Raw genomic sequence first — 27,947 nt, 5'->3', positions numbered from 1 at the left:
TGTTCTTATTTTCAGATTTATTTATGACTGCCTTTTTATTATCAAACAAATTCAACTAGCAATTGATGGTATTTGCAAGATGACAATTTATACTGAAACCTGTAAGAGTAGAATAGGTCAGCTACTGTATAAGGCAAACAAATGCTGCTGCTTTAACATTTTATCAAGTGAGGAAATTGTAATTACATAATTTGTATCAAATCATAGCAAAAACATATGGATTATATATACATACGGTGGAGAAATTGGCTATAAAACATACATAGAATTTTCCTTGCGTTTATTTTTTTTTCTACAATATATATAAACAGTGAAACAATCAATAATAACAGAATGATTTTCTTGTAAAAATCACTGCATCACTGATGTGTCGTTCTTCTGATTAGATCAGAATTTAAAGCACTAGCAAAAAACAAAAAACAAAAACAAAAAAAACAATAAAACTACAATAATGTTAACATTCATATCAAACACAAAATGCCTCTTAATCAAAAGACCACAGCTAGTCTCACAAGACACAACAACACATAACAATAATATAAAATATCAGTATATTTAAATTCTGTGTTATGGTTACTTTCTTAAAGTGCATAAGGGCAGAAACAAGATTAATGTTGAGTCACATTTGCATGTGTCTTCTCACTGAGTATGTGCTTTAATAAGTATAATGAATAAATATAATCATTTAAATACTTATTTTATACCATGATTTCTAGTTCTCTATTTTTCTATCTGTTTTCAGCTAAAGCTGCAGTTTTGATTTGAAACCAATTGACTGTTTGAATAAAATGAGTGAAAAAAAAATCTGACTTTAAAGAAAAAGGCAGATGTACTATTAACTACACATCAGTGTGGTAAACTACAAATAACAGAGAAAATGATACCATCAACTGATGTATTAAACTCAGAATCACTGCATTAGTACTGGAGGCTCTCGAAGATGAGGAAATAAAGTTTATTCTCTAACCAAACACAACATAATTTCAGGTGGCAAAACCATGCCAGTACAGCATCTTTAAGAACTAGCTAGAGCTCGCTCATTCTCAGATTTCACTATTGTGTATTTGCAATCTCAACAGGGTGATGAGGACATATGATCATAGTCAGGACACTTGAGCAGCGCAGGGTAGTTTGAATTCATTTGAAGGGATGCTACACTGGAGATGTCTGAGGGGCTGCGTCCACGAGCCCTGGCATCTGGATGCAGGAACTGACCAGAGTAGTCAGAACAGTTGCTTAGGCGAGGTCGGTAGAAACCTGGATGTGGCCTGTACATCTCCTCTGCGGTGTACCGCTTCATAAACAGGTACACAGACATTACACCTGCTGCCTGGTGGTGGCACAGATAGAGAGAGATTGAAGAGCATATGAAATTAATATATATATATATATATATATATATATATATATATATATATATATATATATATATATATATATATATATATATATTATTTTGGGTGTTTAAGATATTGGGTCTAATTCACACTTATACACAAAGGAAAATTTAGCAAATAAAAAAAAATCCACTATATTCACAGCCGGTGTATACACATATGCACCGGCTACAGTATAAATGAATTAATTTTATTCTAAACGACAGAATGTTGTAATGGTAAATAATTTGCATTAAGCACTCCCAAACCATCTCCATGCTAGGGCTTTCCGCACCTCAACACATGTGCAGAGAAATTTGAAGCAAAAACGCAAAAATAAATAAATATTGTAAAATAAATAAATAAAGCACAAGGTGTGCTAACAAATGTGGTTTCACTAGAACAATTGCAGAGGTTAAAAAAGTTGTTTAATTCCAAAAGAATAAACTAATAATGGCTAAACATTCCTTCCTATTTCAGAGTAGTTTGACTCTGATTAATTAAGATTGCACTTGCATAAGCTATTACCTCCGCAGTGCCTTGTCTTCTTTCATACACCAGCCCCACTGGCATTTGTACACACAATGAAGGAATGTTCTAAATTTGGATGTCCCAGGATGGGTGGAATCATTAAGTACATTTTCAGTCGCTTAAATGCCTGTTGGCATTGGGGCATGCACTAAAAAGCTTGGACCTATCAGTGAACCTAGAAAAACAGGGAACAAACTGGTGGTATTACACAACTAATCCAAGAAAATGCTGGACTTTCAGCACAAATGGCTTTCACTTTACTGGAAACAGCCAAAATACTTTATCATTGATGACGTGCTTTAGGAATGTTACTTCTTGAAGGCAGAATTAGATTTTCCAGAGTTTAAATGTTAAGCCAGCATCTTATGAAAAACAGCTTGGAGATCAAGCAAGTGCTGAGTAAAGGACAGTGAGCAGATGATAATATAATCAACATACTATATGTCTGTCTACTTTTGATTTAAAAAACAGTATCATAGCTATTAAACTATATCTTGTTATGATTTTAAATCGGTATTTAACTTCAGAATGATCCGAAAATAAGTCTGATTTTGTGGTGGCTGTGCTTTAAAATTAAAATATTAGAATCTTAATTCAAGTGATGAAGGACATAGAAAGTCTGACAGTAATCAGTTTTGAGTACTAGTAAGGTTAACCTAGCCTGGTTTACAAGTTCGATTAACAGGTGAAAACATTAGAAATTTAGAAAAGTAATCAAAAAAGTAATTCTGAGTAAGTTCTGAGTTTGGTTTTTAATTATGTTTTTTTATGAAAACAAAAATGAAATCAATATTATTATGTGTTTTTTCATGAAAATGGAATACATAAATTTGTGATATTTGGTTGTTTAAAATGCTGTAAAGTTTTTATTGTTTTATTATTATTATTTAAATCACATGTGATCTTCACTGGGGACACAAAAGGCACCAAAAACCATGAATGACCTGTTTGGCAACTGGAGATACCGGAGAAACAATAGTGCATATTTGCATATGGTCCTGATTCCATAAAAAGTCTTGAACAGAAATGCCGTGGAGAATGTCTGGATTCTGAAGGAGCAAATGCACATAGATAGTTCTTGAACTTAATTTAGAATATTTTTTAGTTCAAACTTATTGGTAAATTAAGCATTATAAAATGTATGTACACAGATTTTTCGCACAGCTAGTGAATGAGACCCACTGTCTTTAATATTTACACAAATATACAAAGATAAGTGGACGTGTTACCTCAGTAAGCAGGAAGGAGACTGCAGCAAAAGCAAAAGACCAGCCATATTTATAACTGAAATAAGCTTCATTCGTTTTTGTTCTGTTTAGCATCTCATCATTAATACTGGATATATAGAAGACCAGACCCACCACCAGGGAAAGACCTGCATCAGAAATAAAGAGAAAATAACGTGGGGGGGGGGGGGGGGGGTGTTGGGTGATTGAATGCCTTCTGGTCTATGCATCCCTGCCTCTGCTCCCTAGTGGGGGATAAAAATAACTGAGGATAGGCAGGGATGAATAGAGATCCTGATCTGATTCAAATGATATGCACATTGAAGTCCTGATATTGATCCGATTAGAGTGCTTTGAAACAGTGAATCATTGTCCGATGCAATAGTAACTGAATTAGAGTTTCAAAAAGCTCTGTTGATACTGTAAATAATGTAAAAAGTAAAATAAAAATACTGTAAAATGTAAAGATACTGTAAAAATGTAAAGATACTATAAAAAGTTATTTGCTCACTTTCACTATTCATTGTTTGAATAAAAAGTGAAAAAAAAAAAAAAAGTGAAAGTGACATGACATACAGCCAAGTATTGTGACCCATACTCAGAATTTGTGCTCTGCATTTAACCCATCCAAAGTGCACACAGCAGTGAACACACACCCAAAGCAGTGGCAATACAACTATACCCTTTACGTCCTAGCTTAAATCCTAAAAGTGATATTTTACCAAAGCAACCTCAGTCGTGGTATTGCAGGCCCAAGACTCAAACCCACAACCTTAGGGTTAGGAATCAAACTCTCTAACCATTAGGCCATGACTTCCCCATAAAGAGCCTTTTGTCAGAAGTGGAATAACTGTGGAACGTCACCTGACCAAACCTGGAAACCAGGTCTCATCACTTCCGCTTGTCGGAGAACGTGCTAACAGCCGTAGTAAATAAAAAAAGTCCTAGCGATATCTATGGACTTTTAAGATAATCAGTTAAACTAGTTAGCTGTTTTTATTGTTGATGTTTTATAAAATATTTTTTTTATATATAAATGTTAGTGAAAAAATAAATAAATAAAAAAAAAAAAAACCTTTTAGATATCATTCCACATATGTGATGGACATTGGTTATGATAATCTTTGGAATCTACTTTGAAGGCATCTTGAGTAAAAATGTTTCATATTTAACGAAGCATATGCAAAACGCTTGAACCGGAAGTGACGAGACCAGGTTAACAGAATACAGAAGTCTGTTGCATAACCCCCATTAAATCATTACAGTTAATAGGCCTAGCTTGCAATGTTTATTATCAAATCATGCATGTAAATTGGCCTATGCATGTGTGCAATGTGTTTTTTTGTGTGAGTTATTATTGAGACTAATCTCACTCCATACATACTGGCCTGAAAAAGATATTTGGCCTTTCAGAGAAATGTCACTTTAAGAGCTAAAAACAGTATTTCTCACCAATTTCTTGTAGACACTTAATCTTCCAGACATTACCAATTTTATTATTATTTATTATTTACTTATTATCAGTTTTTATTAGTTAATTCTTATTTTGATCTATTCAGTCATTAGAAAAGAGTTGTCCTCTGAAACTTATTATAAAGAAGTATGCTTTTGTTCAGCAACATGACATGATTCATTCTTACTGGCTATATATATATATATATAATATATATATATATATATATATATATATTATATATATATATATATATATACACACACTGAACACCCACCTGACAGGATAAAAAAGATTCCAGAGATGAAAGCCAGAATAGTGCGTTGAGGGCGGATGTGTCCAATATTACTCAGCACAAAGCCAATGAACATGAAGAATAGACTAACCAGCGGGAAAGGAGTAGCAGAGCGGATCATTTCTGTGAACAAAACAAAATACATAATTACTTATAATGGATAACTGATACTTCTACAACCTCTCACCATTAATGTAGCAGACAAAAAAAATTATAATAATTAATACATTATTATCTGTAATATTCTCTAATGGCCTCTTGTGGACCCCAAAGGGCACATACAGAACAAAATCACAATGTACATGTGAGGCTTGGTGTTCATGAAAGGGTCATGTAAGGGTTTAAATGCCAGTGAATAATTGACTAGACCAACATGAGGTTTTATTGGATATCAATTCTTATTCAGACAAACTGAAAATCTTTCAACCATTTAGAGACCTCTGACACAATGGCAGTGATATACATATGCAAATCAAGAACTACATTACATAATACACTGCAAAATGGGTACACTGAAAACAAACAAACAAACGTTTATATGTCTGTCTAAATGCTTATGTTTGTCTAAATTTAATTTAATTAATATTGTAACCACTCCATTGCCTTTTAACCCTTGTAGGCACACTGTTGTAATATTACAACATCAGTTTTAGCTTGACTTGAAGGGATAGTTCACCCAAAAATGAAAATTTGATGTTTATCTGCTTACCCCCAGGGCATCCAAGATGTAGGTCACTTTGTTTCTTCAGTAGAACACAAATTAAAAAACTGTATTTATATAGTTTTTTACCTCTGATTCACGGAATATCCGAACTGTTAGAACTCTTGTGAACGCGCTTCACAGCGTGAATCAGAGGTAAAAAACGATATAAATACAGTTCAGTTTCTTGCACAGACCGATCGTTTTGTGTCTTTACACATCAATGTATCGTCACGAGCTGCAGGGTTTAATTTGGATTTTTCTGTGCATGTTTTTCTCTCATAGATTCTGTGACCATTGACAAGCATTGTAGACTGAGAGACTGCAACGCCTGAAGCTAAAAAAAAAAAAAAAAACATATTTTGTGTTCTACTGAAGAAACAAAGTCACCTACATCTTGGATGCCCTGGGGGTAAGCAGATAAATATCAGATTTTCATTTTTGGGTGAACTATCGCTTTAAATTAAGCTGCCCATGTTTTGTTGTTGTTGTTGTTGTTGTTGTTGTTTTCCCTCTAAGACCACATTTACACAACTAATGGGTCTTATTCTTCAGCCCCGCAATGCAATTGGGTGCTAGATTTTAAAAATAGGCCTATTTACCTGGCCATAAACTTACACAAGCTGCAGACTTGCCTTGAAGCACATCATCTTGTTTTACTGGGCTGGATAAATCTATATTCATGTAAGTGAAATGCCTAGAAAATTTTTCTGTGATTATTAATATGTGTAGATCATGTAGATATTAAGGTATTGTTGATTGCACTGATCATTTTAGATTTTGAGCATGTTATGTCAGTGTTGTAATTTTGCAACATTGGGTTAAAGGGGTAGCAAAATTTGCCTGTGCACCTTGCACATTACATGGATGAACTGTACTTCTCATCTGTTCCATGTGAAAAAGAAAATACTAATAGAAACATACTGTTTTTGAACATTCACAAGTTTTAAATGTCTTTTTTTGTTACCATTTTGAGATTCAATCAATATTTTATGATTATTAATTGATAAGTTCAAGTTGAAGAATAAGTTATTTCTTCAATAATTTGAAAGTATTTGTGTAACAATATTTGTATCTGTATCTTATCATTTATAAAATGTGCTTAACTGGTCCTTTGCTTGTTTGCCCAAATATCTGCTTGCTGCATGAGGGACAGGTGACAATGTTCTGGAATGTGGGGGGTATAAGTGCTAGCATGATAAGTAAAGTCCACAATAAGCTATCAGACAGCATTGTGTGAATTCTGTGGAATGTGTGAAATCTGTGAATGGGTGAATTTTTTAAAATGTGTAAGTATGTGTAAGATAATTTAGCCTGTAAAAGAATCAGGTGTTTTTTTTTTTTTTTTTTTTTTTTTTTTTTCAGAATGCCTCCAGCCAAGAAAGACATCTCATCATTAGGGTGACCAAACATGCCATTTTCCCAGGACACGTCCTGGCCAGGATTTCTATATTGCCTAAAATATCCAGGTTTTGGCTTTGGTTTCCTGTTTTCATACTTATTGAAGGTATTGATCGTTTGACCAATAACATGCAGACATTGTACGTAATTGACCAATCGTGGTGCATGAGAAGGTGGGATCCACAGAGAATGGTCAAAGCAAATATGTGTACATATTAGTGTTCGACTTGAAGCAGCACTAAGCATACCGATCGGTCTATGACATCAAAGTACCGTGAGAGCGATTCAAAAGCACAAGAAGCCATCTGCTCTCTTGAGCTCTAACGGTACTTTGTCATACAACAATTGTTCTGCGCAGTGCAAACAAAGCCAAACGTGGATATTTTAGGCAATATAGAAATACTGGCCAGGAAGTGTCTTGGGAAAATGGCACGTTTGGTCACCCTACTCATCATATGTGTATGATATATCACTGATGCTGTCCAAAATGAGAGCAGTGGCTTTGAGATGGACTGTGATACAAAAGAAGAAAGTTTTAAAGTCAAGTCATAAAGAATATTTTAAAGCTTTCATTCAGTTCATCAGGTTTTGTAAATTTAATCAGAACATATCTTTTTATAATAAATGTTTTTTTTTTGTTGTTGTTGTTTCATACAGATATGACTTATATCATTGTGTGATTATTAGTGTGTATACATATATAGACTATTGTAATGGGGTTACAGAGGCATTTCACCCAGCAAATGAACCTTTAGATGTTCTCTACATTTGTTCAGACAGTGAGTAAAATCACTGAAATTCTGCTACCCAAAGAGCTCAACGTTGCAATATTACAACATTTCACTAAAAACTGACTAAAAAATAAAAAATGTAAAAACATTTATTTCTGTATTAGTGGCATCCTACAACAACATTTAAAAGGTGAAATAATTTTTTCACAGTTTTTATTTTTTCTATATTTGGGTCTTCTAGGGGTTACACTTGCACTTGTTGTTAAGGTAGTTTGTTTATGAGGTTGTTCCAAGGTTTTTTTTTTTATCCACTATTGTAGAATCAATCATTTTTGTTAGTAACATAGTGGCCAGTGACTAAACAACATTTAGAAAGATGCATTTTTATTTCAAAAGAGTCATTTTTTTACTTCAAATTTAAGAGACTTTCACTCACTCAGAACGCTGGCCGTAGACTCTGACATCATTTGAACATTCATGGGCATCACATACTCTATTGTAAAGCAGCGCCCCTTCTCCTCCCCTTAAAAAAAAAAAAAAAACCCTGAAAAATGCTACCATGACAGCATAAAATACAATAAAATACGGCATAAATTTATCATATTCATTTTAAATAAAGAGAAATTCATGTCATCAGATTACACACTTCCAAATATTGACAGATGGAAGGAATAGAATAGAATAGAATAGAACAGAACAGTATAAATTATAAAAGTGATACAATATGCTTTCCCACATTAATTAATTAAAACATAAAGGCATGTTGTTATTATTATTATTATTATTATTATTATTGCTACTACTACTACTGCTGCTATTAAGCAGAAGAAGAATGAGCTTGTACTTAACTAACTCAACTATGTTGTGAGATTTGCCATAGTTTACCTGACACATTCAGTGGACATTTTTTTTTTATGCTTTAGACTAAATTTACACACAGTTTGTTGATAAGTTTTTTTAACCAGTGGACCACAATCAGTATGTCAGCTACATTTCTGAGTGCAAAGGTTTGTAGGCCAAACGTATTACTTTGTAGGGTTTTTCGTAACAAGGCCACTCAATAACGTATACTTGTCCAGAATCATTTGGACCTATATGGATCTGACCCCAGTGCAAAATGCTAATCCATTAAGAATAACTCTTACAGCATATGTTCTGCAAGATCTAATGAACAGAATTATGTGATTTTAAGAATGACAAACATAATATTTACTGTGTTTTTAATAATAATTATATCAGTTAAATACATTACCATTCGAAAGTTTGGGATCTGTAAAATTGTAACAATATTTTTGAAATAAGTATCTTATTCTCACCAAGACTGCATTTAATTTGATTTTAAAAAAAATGCAGTAAAAACTTTAATATTAGCTGTAGTAAAATAGCTGTTTTTGTATTTTAATTTAATTTATTAGGGTGACACTGTAAAGCTGAATTTCCATGACTCCAATCATCAGTGTCACATGATCCTTAATATGCTGACTTGGTGATCAGGAAACACCATTACCAACACCATGTTTGTTTTTTTTGTTTTTTGTGGAAACCATGATTTTTCCCCCCAAAAAACATCAATCAAGCACTTATTTAAAATATAAATCTTCTGTAACATTTTAAATGTCTTTACTGACCATTTTGATGAATTTATTGTCCTTAGTGAACAAAAGTTTAAATGTCTTTCAAAAAAAAAAAAAAAAAATCTTAGGAAAGAGAGAAAGAGAGAGGTGAGAGAAGGGAAGATAGCCTACCTGATTTACCAGTTGGTAACACTGTCGCTGGGGCTGGTGACTCTAAATGGAAGAGGAATTGAAATCATTTGTTGCCTGTATATCTACAAATTCCCATTACTTAAGTTATAAAACATTCCAGTATAATATTTGTGAGGTAAGGGCAATACAGGGTGAAACAGGAAGAGGTATAGAATCTGCTGTGCAAGACTGTACAGTGTTGAAAGATTAGTTAGTGAAAGGACTGGATTTTAGACCAAAGATAGTACAGAGGATTCCTTGTTTCAAAAACAGAATTTAAAGGTTGGATAACACAAAGTACAGGCTGATACACAGGGATGTATTATATTTATTTTATCACTGACAGTCTGTGCAGTATAAGTTATCTAACAGTTTTCAGTCTGGCAAATGTTACTCTCAAAATCAAGATATTTCATCAACAACTGTGGGCAGGTGAGAAACCCTGCCCCAAATCATGTTATTTAAATTAAGCTAGAGGGACATTGCCTTTAAGAGATATATTAGCATGTGCACAACCACTAACCTTCATTTTTTCTTGTGTGTAACCCTTTTCAGTATCACCCCAAATATCTCCCCAAGCCATACTCACTTTAGCTGGTTTGTCACAATCGATCTGAAGGATGCTTCTTTCCACATTCAGATTTTTCAGAGACACAGGAAGATTCTCAGGTTTGCTATTGGTGTCAAGGCATACTAATTTCAAGAACAGCACTTCCATAGCCATAGCACCTTGCATATTTATAAAGTGCATGGTTGCTGCTCTGGCTCCACTGAGACTCTGGAGCATCCGTGTGCTAAACTACCTTGACGACTGGACGATTTTAGCACAGTCTGTGGAGTTAGCATGTCAGTGTTGAGACTCTATTCCCCTCTCCCTTACGAAAAAGAAGTTTATTCAAGTGTGCTTTTAGTATACTTATTTTAAACTAAAAATAGGAAAGTATACTTTCAGTCTACATTTTATGTACTTCTCAGAAATGTGCTTTGTGTACTTCTCAGAAATATACTTAAAATGACATTTAAGTATACTTTACTTGATCTTCAGACATAAAACAGCATCAAAACTGTGTAACGTTATGGAATAAAATGTTGACCCATTAAGAGGTAATAATGATGGTCAAGCTTTGGGGTGTTGATTTACTCCATCTATGTTTTGATTATCATTCTGAATCCAATTAATAGTCTTTTTTTCAGCATTTTGTTTAAAATGTTATTTATTTATTTATTTATTTATTTTTTACTTATAAAACTTACCCACATTCAAGTGTTTTCTAAAAAAGAATGCATGAAGCTAGAATAAAATATTTTTCTTTACGAGCAGATACCCTGTTCTTTCTTTTGATGTTTTGTATGTTCAGATATTCATTTAACAAAATAAATACAAATTAATAAATAAGAACATAGTGGTATACTTAAAGTATGATGTAACATTAACTAAGAAAAAGTATGAGTATACTTGCAGTATAAAACTACTAAACTAGTAGTTTACTGAGACAATACTTCAAAGTGTACATAAAATGCTACAAGTATATAATTACTAAACTATCAGTATACCCATAAGTTCACTTTTAGTATAGTTGCAGTACAAACTACAAACATAGAGGTAAACTAGATGTGTACTCAAAGTTTACTACTGTTATACTTAAGGTATACTTAAAAGTATACTTTTATATACTACAAAGTGGGCCAATTTAGTTCCAAGGAGTATAAATAGTACAATTACAAGTATACTACTAGTACACTGATATTTGTATACTTACTATATAAATTATACTTAAAATATACATGAACTTTACTTAAGTATACTTAATAAAATACACTTGAAATATACTTATTTTTGGTAAGGGTTGCAAGATAAGTCTGTTGTCACAAAGCAATTATGATAAATGCCTATCTGGTAGGTTGGGGAGTGGTTTATGGAGGTAGCCCAGTCTATAGAGTCTGAAAGGATGGGCATCCATCATAGCACATAAATTGCCTAGAGATGCTGGCTTTGTTTCTGGCCTTTTTTTCAAATACTTCAAAACTGCCATGTTGTCATCAGGACAGACAACATAATGGTAGTTTCCTACCTAAATCGGCAAAGAAGGAGTTAGTTTGCACCCCATTTGAAGGTTGGTGCGACACATTTTTCTTTCGCCTCAGGACAATTTTATGTCCCTTAAAGCGGTGTAGATTCCAGAACTGAAAAATCTGAGAGTGGATTTCCTCTTGAGGAATGGCCTGAGGTCCACAGATTGGAGGCTGCACCCTGAGTCTAAATTGGCAGCAGTTCAGCAGGGGAGAAGTGAACCTGTGGACCAACTCCTGGGCTGTTTGGATACTTAGCTCACATGTGGCCAAGCACACAATTATATGCCTTTCCAACAATTAAGCTAGAGTCTTGGCAACAGTAAGGGAATACAGAGTTCATCATCTGTTAGTGACACCACAATGGCCATCCTGAGATTAGTTCTGGGATCTGGTGTCTCTACTGGAGGAGCCTCTTTGGCAGACATAGGGCAAGGCTGACCTGTAGTGGAGATTATTTGTGTCCTGGTGCAAGTACTGCAATTTGGACCCAGTTTACTACTCGGGTGGTTCAGGAGTTCTTGCAAGTTCTCGTGTTTCTATGGGCACAGCCCCATCCACACATAAGTTGAATGTGGTAGCAATTTGAAGAGCACATGCTGGTTTGGAATGTTTGTTTGGGTGGACATTCACTTGTCTCTTGTTTTAGGCATGAGACAAGATGGATGAGGCGTTTTAGTCATGTTTCCATTCATTATAGAAACACTACTTATCTGTGGTCTTAGAATGGCTCATTGGTTTTGTTTTAACCTCTGGGGTCAGCCCCTAAGAGGTTTCTGACTCTTTTACGGTGGTCCTGTTGATGGCCTTAACATCCTCTAATGTACTGGTGAAGTAGAGTTTGTAAGTGTAAGGTTTTCAGGAACATCTTGGTTACATACTGTTTGTGACATTGGTTCCCTGAGTAGTGAACGAGATGCTGCATATCTGGCCATGCTACTTGGTTACTGCTTACTTCCTAGTGTCAGCACCACAGCTAATAAATTGGCATGTTTTATACAGGCTTCAGACAATCGTCGAACCTGGGGGTGTTCCCATAACAACAGGTACTGCAGCGTCTCATTCCTCCCTATTCAGGGAACCGAGGTTGCACACATAAACTAAGGTGTTGTATGCACAACTTAAGGACTAACAAGTGGCAGTGTCTCACAGAAAGTGCATATACTGACACACAGACACTCACTCACCTGCAAGAAAACAGACTCTCCAGAGCCCTGAATGGAGAGACATACGGATTTCAGTGCTCTGATTTAGAGGCAGGATGACCCCCTCTTCCAGGTAGAGCCAGTAGTCAGTGCTGACAGCAATACCCAGCAGCCCCAGACTACACACAGCAAACACACTGCTAAGGAGTGTCAGTGCTTTTCTGCCACACAAACTCATCTTTCACATCAGCAGCAGAGGGCACAAGCTGTACAAAAAAGAGCTGTAGTGAGAGAGGGTAAGAAAAAAAGCTTACCTTAAACTGCAATTTAACATCCAAATAGTTTTTTAAATACATATTTAAAATGTATTACATATTTAAAATGTAATGAAAATTGTTCTTAATTCTTAAAAGAGCTTACAAAAGAGGTCTAACAACAAGTCTAACACTAACAACACAGGAATTGTTATTTGCATTAGGTATGTTTCTAGAGTGTTATGTTAGGGTGAAAAGCCTCAAAGAAAAAGTAGCTCAAAGTTCTATGATTACATCCTTGACACCTGATTATGACCCCGATATACTTCAAACAAAATCGAAGAACAAACTAATATGATGTCATTTCGAACAAAAACAGGTCAAAACAAAATTTGTTTTGAGTTTGTTTAGGCAGTTCCAAACAGCTGACAAAAGCAAACTTTCTGGGGGAGTAAGTTTGGCTCCTAAACACCTTTGAGCTTCAATTGGTCCTTGGCGGTTACGCAATCGGTGGGTGTGTTCTGAAACTCCACCTTCTTTGACGTGCAATTTTTTTTTTTCCAGTTCGTTTCTCATTCAACGGAGGTCAGGCAAGATAGAACAATATCTCCGGCCTAGTCACTAGCAACATGAATACACTAGAGGATTGAATAGCTGAGCTGGCACAGTAATATCCGCACCTGTATGATCGCTCGCGGAGAGACTTTAAAGATTCAGAGAAAGCATTTAATTCCTAGAAAGAAACTACAACAAAGCTTGGTGTCGACGACCCGGAGTTATGCAAAAAGTGACGTAGAGAAACATCCGAGATAAGTTTTCCAAAGCCATGAAAATAATGAAAGGAAAGAGTAAAGATATAATGTAGCAAGTACCAAATACATGTGTTTCAAATAAATGTTACACCATACTGCTGCTGCTGTTGTTTTTCTTTGCCCGTCTCACACCTAGATTGCCTACGCTTCATAATTTCAACGCTTTTGTGTTTAGGGGATACGTGCGAGCTTCGCGAGTTATGTTTACATTAATCTACATCCCCGCCTCCAGCAGTGCGGGGGTGTCAGAATGTTCAAAAACAGTATACTGTCACTCAGCCTTTTCAAACTTCTTTTTGCCCCCAACTGAAGAACGAAAACGAACTTTGTTTGAATATTTATGGTAAATATTAAGGCCTTTATGGTCAGGGGTTACTCATCTATTGACTGCTGAAATCTCTTTTCTTGGTACATCACACACTCACAAACAAACACCAATTAATGCCTATTTGATAATTTAATACAAATTTCGACTATTTGTGACCTCCAGATATGACTGTCGCTTGCTAGTAGCATTCATGATAATTTTTGAATTTGTTTGTGAAGGTTGTTTGTTTATACCACAGCAAGAGTGTTTACAAACCTTGAATTGAAAGCTACTGTTCCATAATTGAAAAAAGAAAAAAAAAATCACCTTAGCTATAGCTAAGAGCCTCCTCTGACATGTAGCCAACTATGTAGCCCTGCACATGACATGCCGGGAAAAGATACATAACATGGCTGCAAAATTAAGAATTAATTTCAACGATTTTTTAATTTGTGGCCACCTTTGATTGAGGTGTTCTTTAATTTTAGTTTTAGAGAAATTGTGGCCACAAGTGATGAAGTTTAGTTTTAGTTTTACACTGTGACAAGTGGGGCGGGGCCGAGAGCCGTGGGAACGGAGCGAGGCCGGTGGAGTGATTGGGAAAGGAGCGACACCTGCTCCACTCACCGGTCTCGAGTCCCACGGAGGAGATCGGAAGGATACAAAAGAGGAGCGACGATACTGAAGGACGAGAGAGGACCAAGCCTGGGTTTTATTTTGTGTTTGGTTTTTGTTTGTGCGCGGCAGTCGCCCGTGAGGGGCTGTCGCGCTGTTTTATGTTTATTTGATTATTAAAGTTTTATTTGAGTGTCCGCCGGTTCCCGCCTCCTTCTTCCCGTGATTGTGAAGTTTTATAGTATTACACTGGTGCCGAAACCCGGGATGAAGGAGGGACGCGCTGCCGAAGATCCCTCGCCGCTGGGGTGAATACGCGGTGCCATGGAGCAGGGCGTAGCAGTCTGGCGCCATGGACGCTCGAGGCGGTGGGCTGGAGTCAGTTGCCGGGGACGGACGAACTCGCTGCCGGCCGCCCATGATGTGGAGGGGCGGCTGCCGTCCGTGAGGGAGCGGAGCCATCCAGTGCCGCCGCCAGGTGGCCGGAGCCTGCTGCCATCCGCCAAGAATGGGGAGGAGCAGGGAACGGGGGACTCCTGCCGGCTGCCCGAAACCTGAGGAGCCGCCGCCGTCCACCGGGCGGCGGAGGAGTGTCGTACCGTCCACCGAGGGCCGTCCAGTGCCGCCGCCAGGCACCGCGGAGGAGTTCACACAGCTGGTGGAGGGCCGAGCGGCCGTGTCTGGGAACCGGAACAATTTATTTTTTTTCTCCTCTCTCCTCTCTCTCGTCTCTGTCACTCCTCATCCTTCCATCTCCTTTTCTCTCGCCTCGTCTGTCTGTCCTTACCCCCAGGTTCCCGCAGGTCAACGTGAGCGGTCCCCCCCGGAGGGGGGGGGGGGAGTAGAGTGCAGTCTCGGGAGTACCCCCTGGCCTGCGAGGGGCGATGGGGGTATGTGACGAGTGGGGCGGGGCCGAGAGCCGTGGGAACGGAGCGAGGCCGGTGGAGTGATTGGGAAAGGAGCGACACCTGCTCCACTCACCGGTCTCGAGTCCCACGGAGGAGATCGGAAGGATACAAAAGAGGAGCGACGATATTGAAGGACGAGAGAGGACCAAGCCTGGGTTTTATTTTGTGTTTGGTTTTTGTTTGTGCGCGGCAGTCGCCCGTGAGGGGCTGTCGCGCTGTTTTATGTTTATTTGATTATTAAAGTTTTATTTGAGTGTCCGCCGGTTCCCGCCTCCTTCTTCCCGTGATTGTGAAGTTTTATAGTATTACATACACCATGTCTGAAACATAGAACCCATGCAACAGGCAAATACTTTCATCTAATGGTTGAGAGGGGGGTTGAGAGATGTTCAGAAAATCATGTAAATTGTCACTATTTCTTTTTTGAATACACATATAACTCAAATCAAATGGACTGTTTCTCTAATATGCATGCTGTGGTGCAAAATCTCAAAACAGCCTCCCCACAGTCCCCACCCACAGGTTGCAAGCAGTCAGTATCGCCACCCCTCCCCCAATTGGCCTTTTATTAAACACCGACATCAGCATGTTGGAGGCAGTGATGATAGACTCATAACTCATTATCAGTGTAAGTACATTATTTTTTTCTCATGTACTTACTTATTGGACCAAAAAACATTACACAGAATCTCGTAGATTACAATTTGCAATTAGACGGATGTACTGTTACTTCCTCTACTGTCAAAAATCTGGGTGTTATATTAGACAGTAACTTGTCTTTTGAAAATCATATTTCCCATTTTACAAAAACAGCATTCTTCCATCTTAGAAACATTGCGTGGCTACGAAACATGTTACCTGTTTCTGATGCAGAAAAGCTAGTTCATGCATTCATGACCTCTAGACTGGACTATTATAATACACTACTAGGTGCTTGTCCTGCATCCTCAATAAACAAGCTACAGGTAGTCCAAAATGCAGCGGCTAGAGTCCTTACCAGGTCAAGAAAATATGATCATTTTTACAGTCTCTGCACTGGCTACCTATTAAGTTCCATATCAGTTACAAAACATTATTACTTACTTATAAGGCCCTTAATGGTTTAGCTCCTGCGAACCTAACTAGTCTTCTACCACGCTACAATCCATCACGTTCCCTAAGGTCACAAAACACTGGACTTTTGATAGTACCTAGAATAGCAAAGTCCACTAAAGGATCTTTTTCACATTTGGCTCCCAAACTCTGGAATAGCCTTCCTGATAATATTCGGGGTTCAGACACACTTTCTCTGTTTAAATCTACTGTAGATTAAAAACACACCTCTTTGGCCAAGCATTCAAATAATGCATCTCATAATTTTGGACTGCAGTTATATCTGATCAAATGCACATTATTACTCTTTAGCTTGGGTTAAACTAATTAATTTTACTTGGCTGGAACAGCAGCTACGCTAATTATGTCTCTATTTGTTTCTCTGTTTTGCCATAGGATTTACATGATTCTTCTGAACATTTCTGCCGTATGCACATAAACTGACAGTCACCACTGATAAGCTACTCCTAAATATTGTAGAAACTTAATTTTCTGTAAAGTTGCTTTGCAATGATTTGTATCGTAAAAAGCGCTATACAAATAAACTTGAATTGAATTGAATTGAAAATGTAACCATTGTTTAACACTGGTTTACTATGATTTCTGTTTTTATATTATTATTATTATTATTATTATTATTATTATTATTTCATTTAAAACAGTTTTGTTGTTTATGACCAGATGTCCATTAGATGTCCACTCCCTTATTCCACTTCATAAACAAATTAAGTTGTGTTTAAAGATACATTTCTAAATGATGGCTGTTCCAAGAGCATCCTCATTTGGCCAAAAATGCAATAGATACCTCAAATAGCAGTGTGAACACAATGACCAAATACTTGTGGAATTTCAAGAGAATCCTTCCAGTGGATTTAACAAAGACAGCTCCAGTGGCCAAGGAGCTTGACTGACCAAGTATTCCAGCTTGCCCTACACTGAGGGTTGCGAGCCTAGAGTTTGTAAAGTCTTCCATGTCAGAGAATCCACTTGACGGACACTTAGAGCCATGTCATAACATGGTCTCCATTCCTCTGATTCCTTCCGAGTCTTATCCCGTTGTAGCAGCCATAATGGGATGAGACTCTGGAATGGCAGCAAGAGTCCTCAGCCATCATGGCCACCATGCCAGAGTCTCCAGGAATCATGGATGCCACACTAGAGTCATCAGCTGTGTATGCACAGATTTGATCTTAGAGTGTGCGTATGCCTAAATCCATGCCAATGCTCATATTGGTAAAAACTGCCTGTGACATGGAAAAGTGCTTAGCGCCACATCTGGGTCTGATCCAGATACACACTTTTTCTTGTCTGGGTACTACAGGTTTTTGGAAATTAAATTAAAAATCGCTGTTGTAAATGAAAGGATTTGGACCATGACTGGTGATCTTTTATATGTTAATGCTATTAATTAGGAGTCGTTTACAAGGCTGAGAGCTGAAACCATTCAGTTGCTCGCAAGTTCAAGATCATTTGCAATACATAGATTTAACATCTGAAAGAGAGGCGTACATGCGTTTTCGGTGCGTACATCAATTCTATGGATCATACGAATGTATATTTGAGAGATGATTGTATGATCAAATTTAAGATGGTTTCTGAGCAACATTTTATAAATGAAGCCCCAGATCCTCCCAAGGTGCTGTCCACTCCGGTTCCTCCTGAATTGGAAGTGTCCACTCCAGATTCTCCTGAGGAAGCCACATCTGTCCCTGAACACTCTGCCAGTCCTGTCATGGCCAAAGAGGCTGTCTCTGAACTCTCAGTCTGCCCTGTCATGGCTGATCCACTGTGGTGGTTTTCAGCTCTGCTGTGGTGGTCCTCTGCTCTGTCTGCTCTGCTGAAGGGTACTTCAGTTTTGTCTACTCAATTTTGGTGGTCCTCAGTTCTATCAGCTCCGCTTGGTTGTCCCCAGTTCCATCAGCTCCACCCTGGTGGTTGTCTGAAGGTCTTCAGTCCTGTCCACTCAGCTGTGGTGGTCTTCTGCTTCACTGTGGGGTTCTTTGGTCCTGTCCGCTCTGATGGTCTTCTGCTCCACTGTGGGGGCCTTTGGTCTCATCATCTCCACCCTGGCTTACTGCTCCCTCTGCTACCCCTGGTCTCCAGCTTTGCCTTGCTCGTCAGCTCCTCTGGCTCTACCCTGGCCTGCTTCTCTGTCTTGGTCTCTCGCTCTGCCCTGGTCACCAGCTCCACCCTGGCTCCCTATTCCACTTCTGTCTTTATGCCACCCTCCACTACACAGCCTGGTTCTCCATCCCTCCCCCTGGTCCACCTCGACTACACCTCCCTCCTGGACTTGTCATTTTGGAATGTCTGGAAGCCACTCCTTAAAGGGGGTACTATGTCATTATCCATGTCTGTGTTCCTTGTCTTGGTATCTGTGTTTAAGGAATCTTATTTTGCATTCTATTCCTATTGTTCTTTGCTTTCTTCCTGTTTCAGTTCCCTGTGCTATCTTCTGTGTTGTCATAGCTTCCCTCATTTGTTGTCAAATAAATTCATTAGCTCATTCTTTGTTCCCCTTCTGTGACTTACTCGTGTTTGTTTCTACATGCTTGCATTTGGAACCTTTTTGTCTCGCTGTCATATCCAGCATAACATGAACAAATGCAAGTTGTTTTTTATAGGTTGTGTCATCTGATCTTAATATTTTCTTTATGGCTGCCTCTTAAAATAGTTAACGTTCAAGACTAGTTGATGAGAAAAGGCTTATTAACAAATAAATAAATAAATAAATAACACTTAACAGCAAGTAACAAAGTCACATAGTATGTGATGGACAGATCATTAACAAATTTGCTATTTATTCATTTTCATATAATGTAGCCTGTAGAAGAGCTGTGCTAGTCAATTTTTACAATTTTTACGCGCCTGGCCAAGTACCACATGTGATAGTGTAACCAATTTTTTGTTTGAGAATGCTGATTTAGGTGAATATTATGAAAGATGTTTGGTAGCTTTGCTTACAAAAGAAATAATAGCAATTTAAAGTTACATTGCAACCATGGAAACATTTGGATTCATGCTGATTGAGAGAGATGTACATGAGACCGTAAATTTAAGCCACATGCTGGCTTTGTATTCTGTTTTGCAATCTGGTCACCCCATTTTCCTATTTACCACCCATTTCTGTTTGTTAGACTTTTGTAAGGCATGTCAAGTTTATTTATATACAGGTGCAACTCAATAAATTAGAATGTCATGGAAAGTTAATTTATTTCAGTAATTCAACTCAAACTGTGAAACTCGTGTATTAAATAAATTCAGTGCACACAGACTGAAGTATTTTAATTCTTTGGTTCTTTTAATTGTGATGATTTTGGCTCACATTTAACAAAAACCCACCAATTCACTCATCTCAACAAATTAGAATATGGTGACATGCCAGTCAGCTAATCAACTCAAAACACCTGCAAAGGTTTCCTGAGCCTTCAAAATGGTCTCTCAGTTTGGTTCACTAGGCTACACAATCACGGGGAAGACTGCTGATCTGACAGTTGTCCAGAAGACAATCACTGACACCCTTCACAAGGAGGGTAAGCCACAAACATTCATTGCCAAAGAAGCTGGCTGTTCACAGAGTGCTGTATTCAAGCATGTTAACAGAAAGTTGAGCGGAAGGAAAAAGTGTGGAAGAAAAAGATGCACAACCAACCAAGAGAACCGCAGCCTTATGAGGATTGTCAAACGAAATCAATTCAAGAATTTGAGTGAACTTCACAAGGAATGGAGTGAGGCTGGGGTCAAGGCATCAAGAGATACCACACACAGACGTGTCAAGGAATTTGTCTACAGTTGTCGTATTCCTCTTGTTAAGCCACTCCTGAACCACAGACAACATCAGTGGCGTCTTACCTGGACTAAGAAGTGAAAGAACTGGACTGTTGCCCAGTGGTCAAAAGTCCTCTTTTAAGATGAGAGCAAGTTTTGTATTTCATTTGGAAACCAAGGTCCTAGAGTCTGGAGGAAGGGTGGAAAAGCTCATAGCCCAAGTTGTTTGAAGTCCAGTGTAAAGTTTCCACAGTCTGTGATGATTTGGGGTGCAGTGTCATCTGCTGGTGTTGGTGTTTTTTAAAACCAAAGTCACTGCACCCGTTTACCAAGAAATTTTGGAGCAATTCATGCTTCCTTCTGCTGACCAGCTTTTTGAAGATACTGATTTCATTTTCCAGCAGGATTTGGCACCTGCCCACACTGCCAAAAGCACCAAAAGTTGGTTAAATGACCATGGTGTTGGTGTGCTTGACTGGCCAGCAAACTCACCAGACCTGAACCCCATAGATAACACGAACTGAATTGTCAAGAGGAAAATGAGAAACAAGAGACCAAAAAATGCAGATGAGCTGAAGGCCACTGTCAAAGAAACCTGGGCTTCTATACCACCTCAGCAGTGCCACAAACTGATCACCTCCATGCAACGCTGAATTGAGGCAGTATTTAAAGCAAAAGGAGCCCCTACCAAGTATTGAGTAAATGCACAGTAAATGAACATACTTTCCAGAAGGCAAACAATTCACTAAAAATGTTTTTTTTTTTTTTAATTAATTTTTTTTTTTATTGGTCTTATGAAGTATTATAATTTGTTGAGATATTGAATTGGTGGGTTTTTGTTAAATGTGATTAAAAATCATCACAATTAAAAGAACCAAAGACTTAAACTACTTAAGTCTGTGTGCACTGAATTTATTTAATACACAAGTTTCACAATTTGAGTTGAATTACTGAAATAAATGAACTTTTCCATGACATTCTAATTTATTGAGATGCACCTGTAATACATTTCACATGTGCTGTTAAAGGGTTCATATGACGTTGCTTAAAAGAACATTATGTTGTGTATTTGGTGTAATGCAATGTGTTTATGCTGTTTAAGGTTCATAAAGCACATTATTGTCCATATAATGTACATTATTGTTGCTCCTCTTTGCCCTGCCTTTCTGAAACGTGTCGATTTTTACAAAGCTTATTGTTCTGAAAAGCGAGATGTATGCTGATTGGCCAGCTATCCAGTGCGTTGTGATTGGCTGAATACCTCAAGCGTGTGGCGGAAATGTTATGCCCCTTCCCGGCACGACCAAACAAGCCAATAAAACCCATTACAAACAAGGCATTTGTTGCATCCAGTGGGGACATGATAACTGATTACAATGACTTATACTGTGTTTTCACACATCGTATCACGCTGCGTAAACATTAAATCATGTCTGCATTTGTGATCGGGGAGAAATGACAAACAACAAGCGCTACTCTACACTGCTCAAAACTCGCTTTTGAATCATCAGTGGCAAATTCTTTAAATATAAAACATGTGCTTACAGGCTGTGAGTCAGTAGCGCCAGAATGTCCTTGCAATGTTGGAACTGCCTCACTTTATAAAACAGCCTTTGAGTACAAACCCATTGTAGGCTAGTCTGGAGGTTCAGGAAACAGTCCTCCATAAAATGCGTCACACACTGCGGGCTTGAGTGAGGAACGGCGCGGCCGGCGGATTCGACGAAGGACACATGTCACGACCCCAGGCTGGACTCCGCTTCATTCACGGTGAAAGCCGATCCGGTGATCCACAGAGCAAAGATGATGTATTGATGTATATCTTGTGACCATTACGACCACAAGCTGTAATCACTGTCTAATATGTTCATTATTTCTGCTTAATTAAATACATGATGTTTACTAACCACATAACCTGTATTATCTAAATGTTATATATTTACTTTACTGTCATATGGAAGTTACTTTGACATACTCATCTCTGAGTGACCAGTAACAAAAAACTTCCTGACTGTAACATTGAAATGTGCATTTTCTGTGTAGCTGTTTTGTATCTGTGTAAAAATGTTATACAAACAAACTTGTAATGAAAAACTGAACTGAAGTTTCCAAAACATAAAACGTATCCAGTTACTGTCATAACCTTGGTTCCCTGAGAGACGGGAACAAGACATGGTGTCAGTAGCTGACACTTTTAGTGACTCCCTGCAGCCGGCTCCAATACCAAGCACACAAAGTCATAGGCGAGCCGGTGCACATAGCGACCACTGGGTTGTGTCCCTCCCATCCTATTCCACAACACAGCGTGAGAGCACAGACACGATAACACTGAATATCACAAGGCTTGCTCCGCTGATACGAGGGAAGCTACGCAGTCTGGGTACGGCAATGGCCACGCCCCTGATTTCTACCTATAAGACCTAGTCGGAAACACCTGCATACTTAGTGGCCAGCAGTTGCAGGTAGAATCATGGGTCATACTCACCGACAGGACCTGAGAGGCTAAGGACCACAAGTCCAAATTGTAGAATCTGGCAAAGGTATTCTGCAAAGACCAACCAGCCGCCATACAAATGTCTTTGATAAAAAAGCCCTTAGTCCACGACAAATGAGGAGGCAATTACCCTCGTCGAATGGGCTCTGACACCAATAGGACATGCCATACCCCGGCTAGAATAGGCCAAGGCAATCGCATCTACCACCCAATGTGATAGTCATTCTTTGGAGACCGGCTGCCCCTTGGTGCTGCCTCCAAAGCACACAAAAAGCTGCTCAGATTGCCGAAACTCAGCAGTGCGGTCCACGTAACCTCGCAGAGGTCGCTGACTCTGGAGTGAAAGCAGAAAGTGTCACCACTTGCCCTCTGAACAGTGTCGAAAGCGATTTAGGCATCTTGCCCAACCTTGGCTTGAGCATAATGTTACAAACACCTGGTGCATGGTACAATCATACTGAATGCAGTCAGCATATGCAGAGAATGCTTATAAATCCCCCATGTGCTTGACCGAAGCAAGGGCGAGCAACAGTGCTGTTTGATGTGATAGCTCTCTCAATCCGACAGACAGAAGCAGCTCGAAGGGCAGAAGGGCCAGCACCCCTACCACCAGAGCCAGATCCCAGGATGGCACAGTGGGAGGATGAGAGGGTCTTAGCCTCGAACCTCTCAAAAATCTGATCACCAGATGGTGTCTGCCCACCGAATGCATGTCTATAGTGGCATGAAATGCTGAGATAGCTGCAACATAAAACTTAAGAGTGGAAGGCATACTGCCGCCGTCCAACCACTGATGCAAAAAATCCAGAATGTCAGACATTCTCCAGGTCAATACCATTCAATTCACACCATTTCACAAACACTGCCCATTTAAGAGCATACAGGCGTCTCGTAGAAGGGGCTCGCGCCTCTGTAATCAGAGAGTGAAGGGGGAGCTGCGAGGCCGAGCACCGAGTGTGAGAAGCTGCTATCACTGGAAGAGAAGAAAAAGCCTCTTTTTGTGAGGGTGTAACAGATTTTATTGCATTCTGAACACTCACAACATAAACATTCTTGCAGTCACCCACAACCGCCAAGGGGACTTCGTGAGAACGTTTCAGACGGAACTCCTCCTCCGTATTCTCCAGTCAGGAATGAGGCTTTTGCTTCAACGAAGGAGCACCCCCGGGGCGGTTTCCTTTCTTGAAGTGTGAATTCCGTCACAACTGATGTGAGCGGTCAGATAGCAGGGCCTTGACAGCAGCAAAGCACCTGCCTTCAGAGAGGCAGATGAGGGACAGAGGTGCACTCTAAATGCATCTTCTCCACAGCTGTCTTGAGTAGGCATTCGTGTGAAAGAGGAAGATTCTGTGCTTATGCTGCCAAGATGGCGCATTATATAGCAGGGGGCTCTGCCCCTATTTGCTGTCTTGGCTGAGAGTTGCAACTTCACTGGTATTGTGCTATAAGAGTTCAGGTAGGTTTAGGAAGGAAGGGCGTCCCCAAAAGCATCAACTTCTGATGCCATGTCAAGAGACCGTTCTCGAGAGGGAACACACAAGCCAGCTCAATACACATTAGGTTTTAAAAAGACAAACTATTATTTTATTACGTCATCATAGACACACATTGAAATGATGACACTTTCTGCTTTCCGTAGGGGCGCTTGTGGGGTGTTTGCGTACTTTATCACAGATGGAGTGGATAAAGTGCAACATTTGTAAAATGCATAAATGTTTTAGATGTTTTCAGGTAGCAAAACAAACAATTTCATTCAATAATTTTTGATTCAGTTAATACTTTATACTTTTACTTAATTAGGTAGTGACTGCATTTGAATCACTCTAGTGGTACTCTGAGTGTGAGTAGATCACAGTGACATTGCCTCGACACCACTATCACTATTTCTAGTTATACACTAATTGGTCTGTGAAGGATTGCATGAAGACAAACAAACCTAATGCCTACAGTGTACCTGCTCTAACACTAATACTGTTTATATATGTGTTCCATCTGACTTTTTTATAAAAGCAATATCACGTTCCCATTCATGCGATATGGCTCTGTGGTCTTTGTTGTGTCTACAGCTGAAAAAAAGCTGTGCTGATATAGATGGTATGCACATGATGTCATAGCAGGTGGAGGTGACTGTGGTTACACCAGAAAATATCTGTTCTACAACTAGAAAAATTTTAATAGTCAACATGGATCACATGTAACTTGATAACCAATTACACTGTAGCCTTGACATTATATGACAGTCAATCACTGTTTGCGAATACAGCTGAAATAAATGAGTGCCCTAAACTGAATCTTATCTGTAGCGAACTTTTCAGAGACTACCCTTATAAAACAGTGTAAACTCTAAAAATAGATCAATCAAAAATGAATGCTTCTCCTGAAAGCTTATGCAGCTTTGCCTAACTATCAGGCAAAAACTTTGTAGGCAGCATTTGTGCATGAAGGTACCTCAAAAAACTGATTTCAGACATACCTCTGAGGCAGTATAATTGTTTAATTATCTACAACAAAATAGGAAGAGCTTTCGTTTAACAAATATTTAATGAGTACAATACTATTTCCATGCTAGAAATGACATGAAAAGTGAAAAATGTTGACCACCAAGCACAATTTTCAGATGCCATATTTATTATTATATATTTTTTTAGCTCAACTGTCTCGGAATTGAATCCACAGATTTGTGGTATATCAAAGGCAGTGAAAAATACATATGCTGGCTTAAAAAATTGATCAGATGAAGGCATCTTAGAAAAAGGACATGAAGCAACAGTAACAATAAATTCCTGCCTTTTAACGTGTCTTCCAGAGGCAGCATTTTTCAGTTTTCAGACACAGCCAGTGTTTAATGGCAAGCATGTTGAAGTTTAGCCAATAGTCTTTTGATTCACTAAATGATAAGATGGTTTCCCACAAAAGCAGTTTATTCTGTGTAGTGAAGCCTATACTTCACTGATAACCATTCCCTGCATACTGCAGTGTTATAGTTTTTTTCTTTCTTGGAGGATTGCCTTAAAGTGGCTTTGGTTACACCTACTGAGTGATAGAAAGACTGAGTGGCAGTAGCATGGTGTGTTTATAACTTTATGCAAATGATGAGCAGAAAGCTCCAGGCGGCAACAAATAGCTGTTAGCAATTAAAATTCATATTGTGCTGGGATTTAGTGTGTAAATCAATATCAATATATTTTTGATATACGTATTGGATACTTTGCATTTGTTGCTGTAAGTATGGTCAGCTTGGACCCACTGTTAATAATCAGCTTGAATGCTGCGAAACCACTGGGAAAGTGACGCTGCTGCATCCCCTCTAGCCATATTACACCACTGAGCCCTATCCCAAATGACACACTTCATGTGCACTTGTGGCCTTGCTGACTTACAATGGCCACCACATTTATGTGTCTCTTTAGCCCATAAGAACATAGTGTGTCCAGTTCATCAGCTTTTACTATGCACCCTCGATGTCTACATCTGCTGAGCCTGCACTGAAGCGAGCTCCTCAGGAAACTTCTACCTGGCAGTCAAAGCGGCATTACGTGACAAAAGTGTGGATTCAGAGGAAGAACGCAATGGTTTAGGGTGCCATTTGGGACAGGGCCTGGGATGTGATATTGCTCACATGTATGTCTGTGAATGTTAAATTTGGCAACACCTGTGTTTGTTTTCTGACACCTGGTATAAATTCCATTTTTTTCTCTCTCTTTTTTCCTTGGTATTTCTGTTCATGTGCTCTTGCTGCCATATAGTCAGAAACCCTGGTGACAAACAGATGTGTTCTACAAATTATGTAAACATTTATATACATACACTGAATATAAAATGTAATGCAATTTTTGATACAGAAACAATAAATGCATATGCAATATACATACAAAATGCACCACGACAAAGCTACAAAAGTAAACCTGACAGAACAAGAGTCTAGCCTCTTATTACAATCCATGGAGGTACATTAGATAAGCACAGGTTACTGGTAAATTGGCGCCCCATACTGCTCTGGCTGTACGATACAATACACGCTACGGTTATTGTAAGCTACACTAAAAATGCTAGAGTAACGAATAATTATGTGAGACAGCATGTTGCAGTATATATATATATATATATATATATATATATATATAACATTGGAGCGTAAAGCTGAGAGGGAAAAAAATCCACGCAGCGAAATTCGGAATGACAGCAAACTATTAGCCCACTTCCGAGGCTCCCAGAGAGACAGAAACTGTCCTTGGTACTGAAGCTGTGAACCCGCTTTCAACGACAGCACTTATCTGAGGGCTGTGGCAGCCATACGTATATTTTTCTATAACATACAGACTACTTATTTTAACTTAAATATATATAATAATAAGTAACAAAATCAAATAATCAAGTTCTCCCTGTACTGACAGTAAACTATTTAACGTGTATTTGTTGTATTTATTAGCCTGGCTGCTCGGCAAGGTGTTGTTTGTCTTCAAGGTCCTGCAATATGTTTTGTAGGCTACTATGACTATGACACGGCACAGAACGTCAGTAATCCAACTTCTCCACCATTTGCGTTCATTGACAAAAACAGCATTGGCAAAATCATGCAACACATAAAATCCATGGGAAAAGGTTTCTGATACAGTGAGAATTTTAACAAGAAAATGTGGATAACAATGATGTTTAGTGGTATCTGAACGAGTCTTATGAAATGTTACAGCACTTTAAATCTGCACATGAACTCCAATATTAACCAGTGCTATAATACACAACGCACACAACAGAGTAGCCTAGTTTCACATACCTGCGCTGAGACGTGTCTTTCTAGCGCGCGTTCTTCAGTTCTTCTCACGCAAATGTTGAACAGCCGTTATCTCATTGCAGGGAGGTTTGCTGAAGTCGAACCTCTAAAACCCGTCACACATGTTTAGGGTGAGAACTTGAGAAGCGTCTCACATCATGCTGGGCTTAATGTTGGTGATGCTCTAACATCTCTCTCCCTCTTTCCGCACGTCACTGACGGGTCACGGACCGACAACGACATAACGACCATA

The 27,947-nt window shown here is 38.6% G+C and overlaps 1 protein-coding gene across 2 annotated transcripts; it reads right to left on the bottom strand.

The window, feature by feature from the left end:
• Positions 1–27,905, bottom strand: cacng5a (calcium channel, voltage-dependent, gamma subunit 5a). 2 transcript variants are annotated; one of them, XM_042725747.1, is made up of 7 exons: positions 27,698–27,905; positions 12,716–12,954; positions 9,459–9,500; positions 8,150–8,236; positions 4,864–5,004; positions 3,137–3,282; positions 1–1,330 (listed from the first exon to the last, which is right to left on the bottom strand). In XM_042725747.1, the coding sequence occupies exons 2-7, from the start codon at positions 12,909–12,911 to the stop codon at positions 1,073–1,075; spliced, it is 870 nt and encodes a 289-aa protein (XP_042581681.1). In that variant the 5' UTR covers positions 12,912–12,954; positions 27,698–27,905; the 3' UTR covers positions 1–1,072. The 2 variants fall into 2 exon arrangements, with proteins under 2 accessions (XP_042581681.1, XP_042581680.1); XM_042725746.1 differs by having other exon boundaries at positions 12,716–12,939.
• Positions 27,906–27,947: the final 42 nt, after the last annotated feature.

Source organism: Cyprinus carpio, chromosome B6 (genome assembly GCF_018340385.1).
Source record: "Cyprinus carpio isolate SPL01 chromosome B6, ASM1834038v1, whole genome shotgun sequence".
NCBI classification, from domain to species: Eukaryota; Metazoa; Chordata; class Actinopteri; order Cypriniformes; family Cyprinidae; genus Cyprinus; species Cyprinus carpio.
This window is presented reverse-complemented; position numbering and strand designations above follow the sequence as displayed.

Coding starts and splice junctions, on each gene's coding strand:
- cacng5a (XM_042725747.1), bottom strand. CDS start 12,911: ATGAGTTTGTGTGGCAGAAAAGCACTGACACTCCTTAGCAGTGTGTTT. Junction 9,501..12,715: donor GAGAGTCTGTTTTCTTGCAG/GTGAGTGAGTGT, acceptor TCTTCCATTTAG/AGTCACCAGCCCCAGCGACA. Junction 3,283..4,863: donor AATCTTTTTTATCCTGTCAG/GTGGGTGTTCAG, acceptor TTTCTGATGCAG/GTCTTTCCCTGGTGGTGGGT.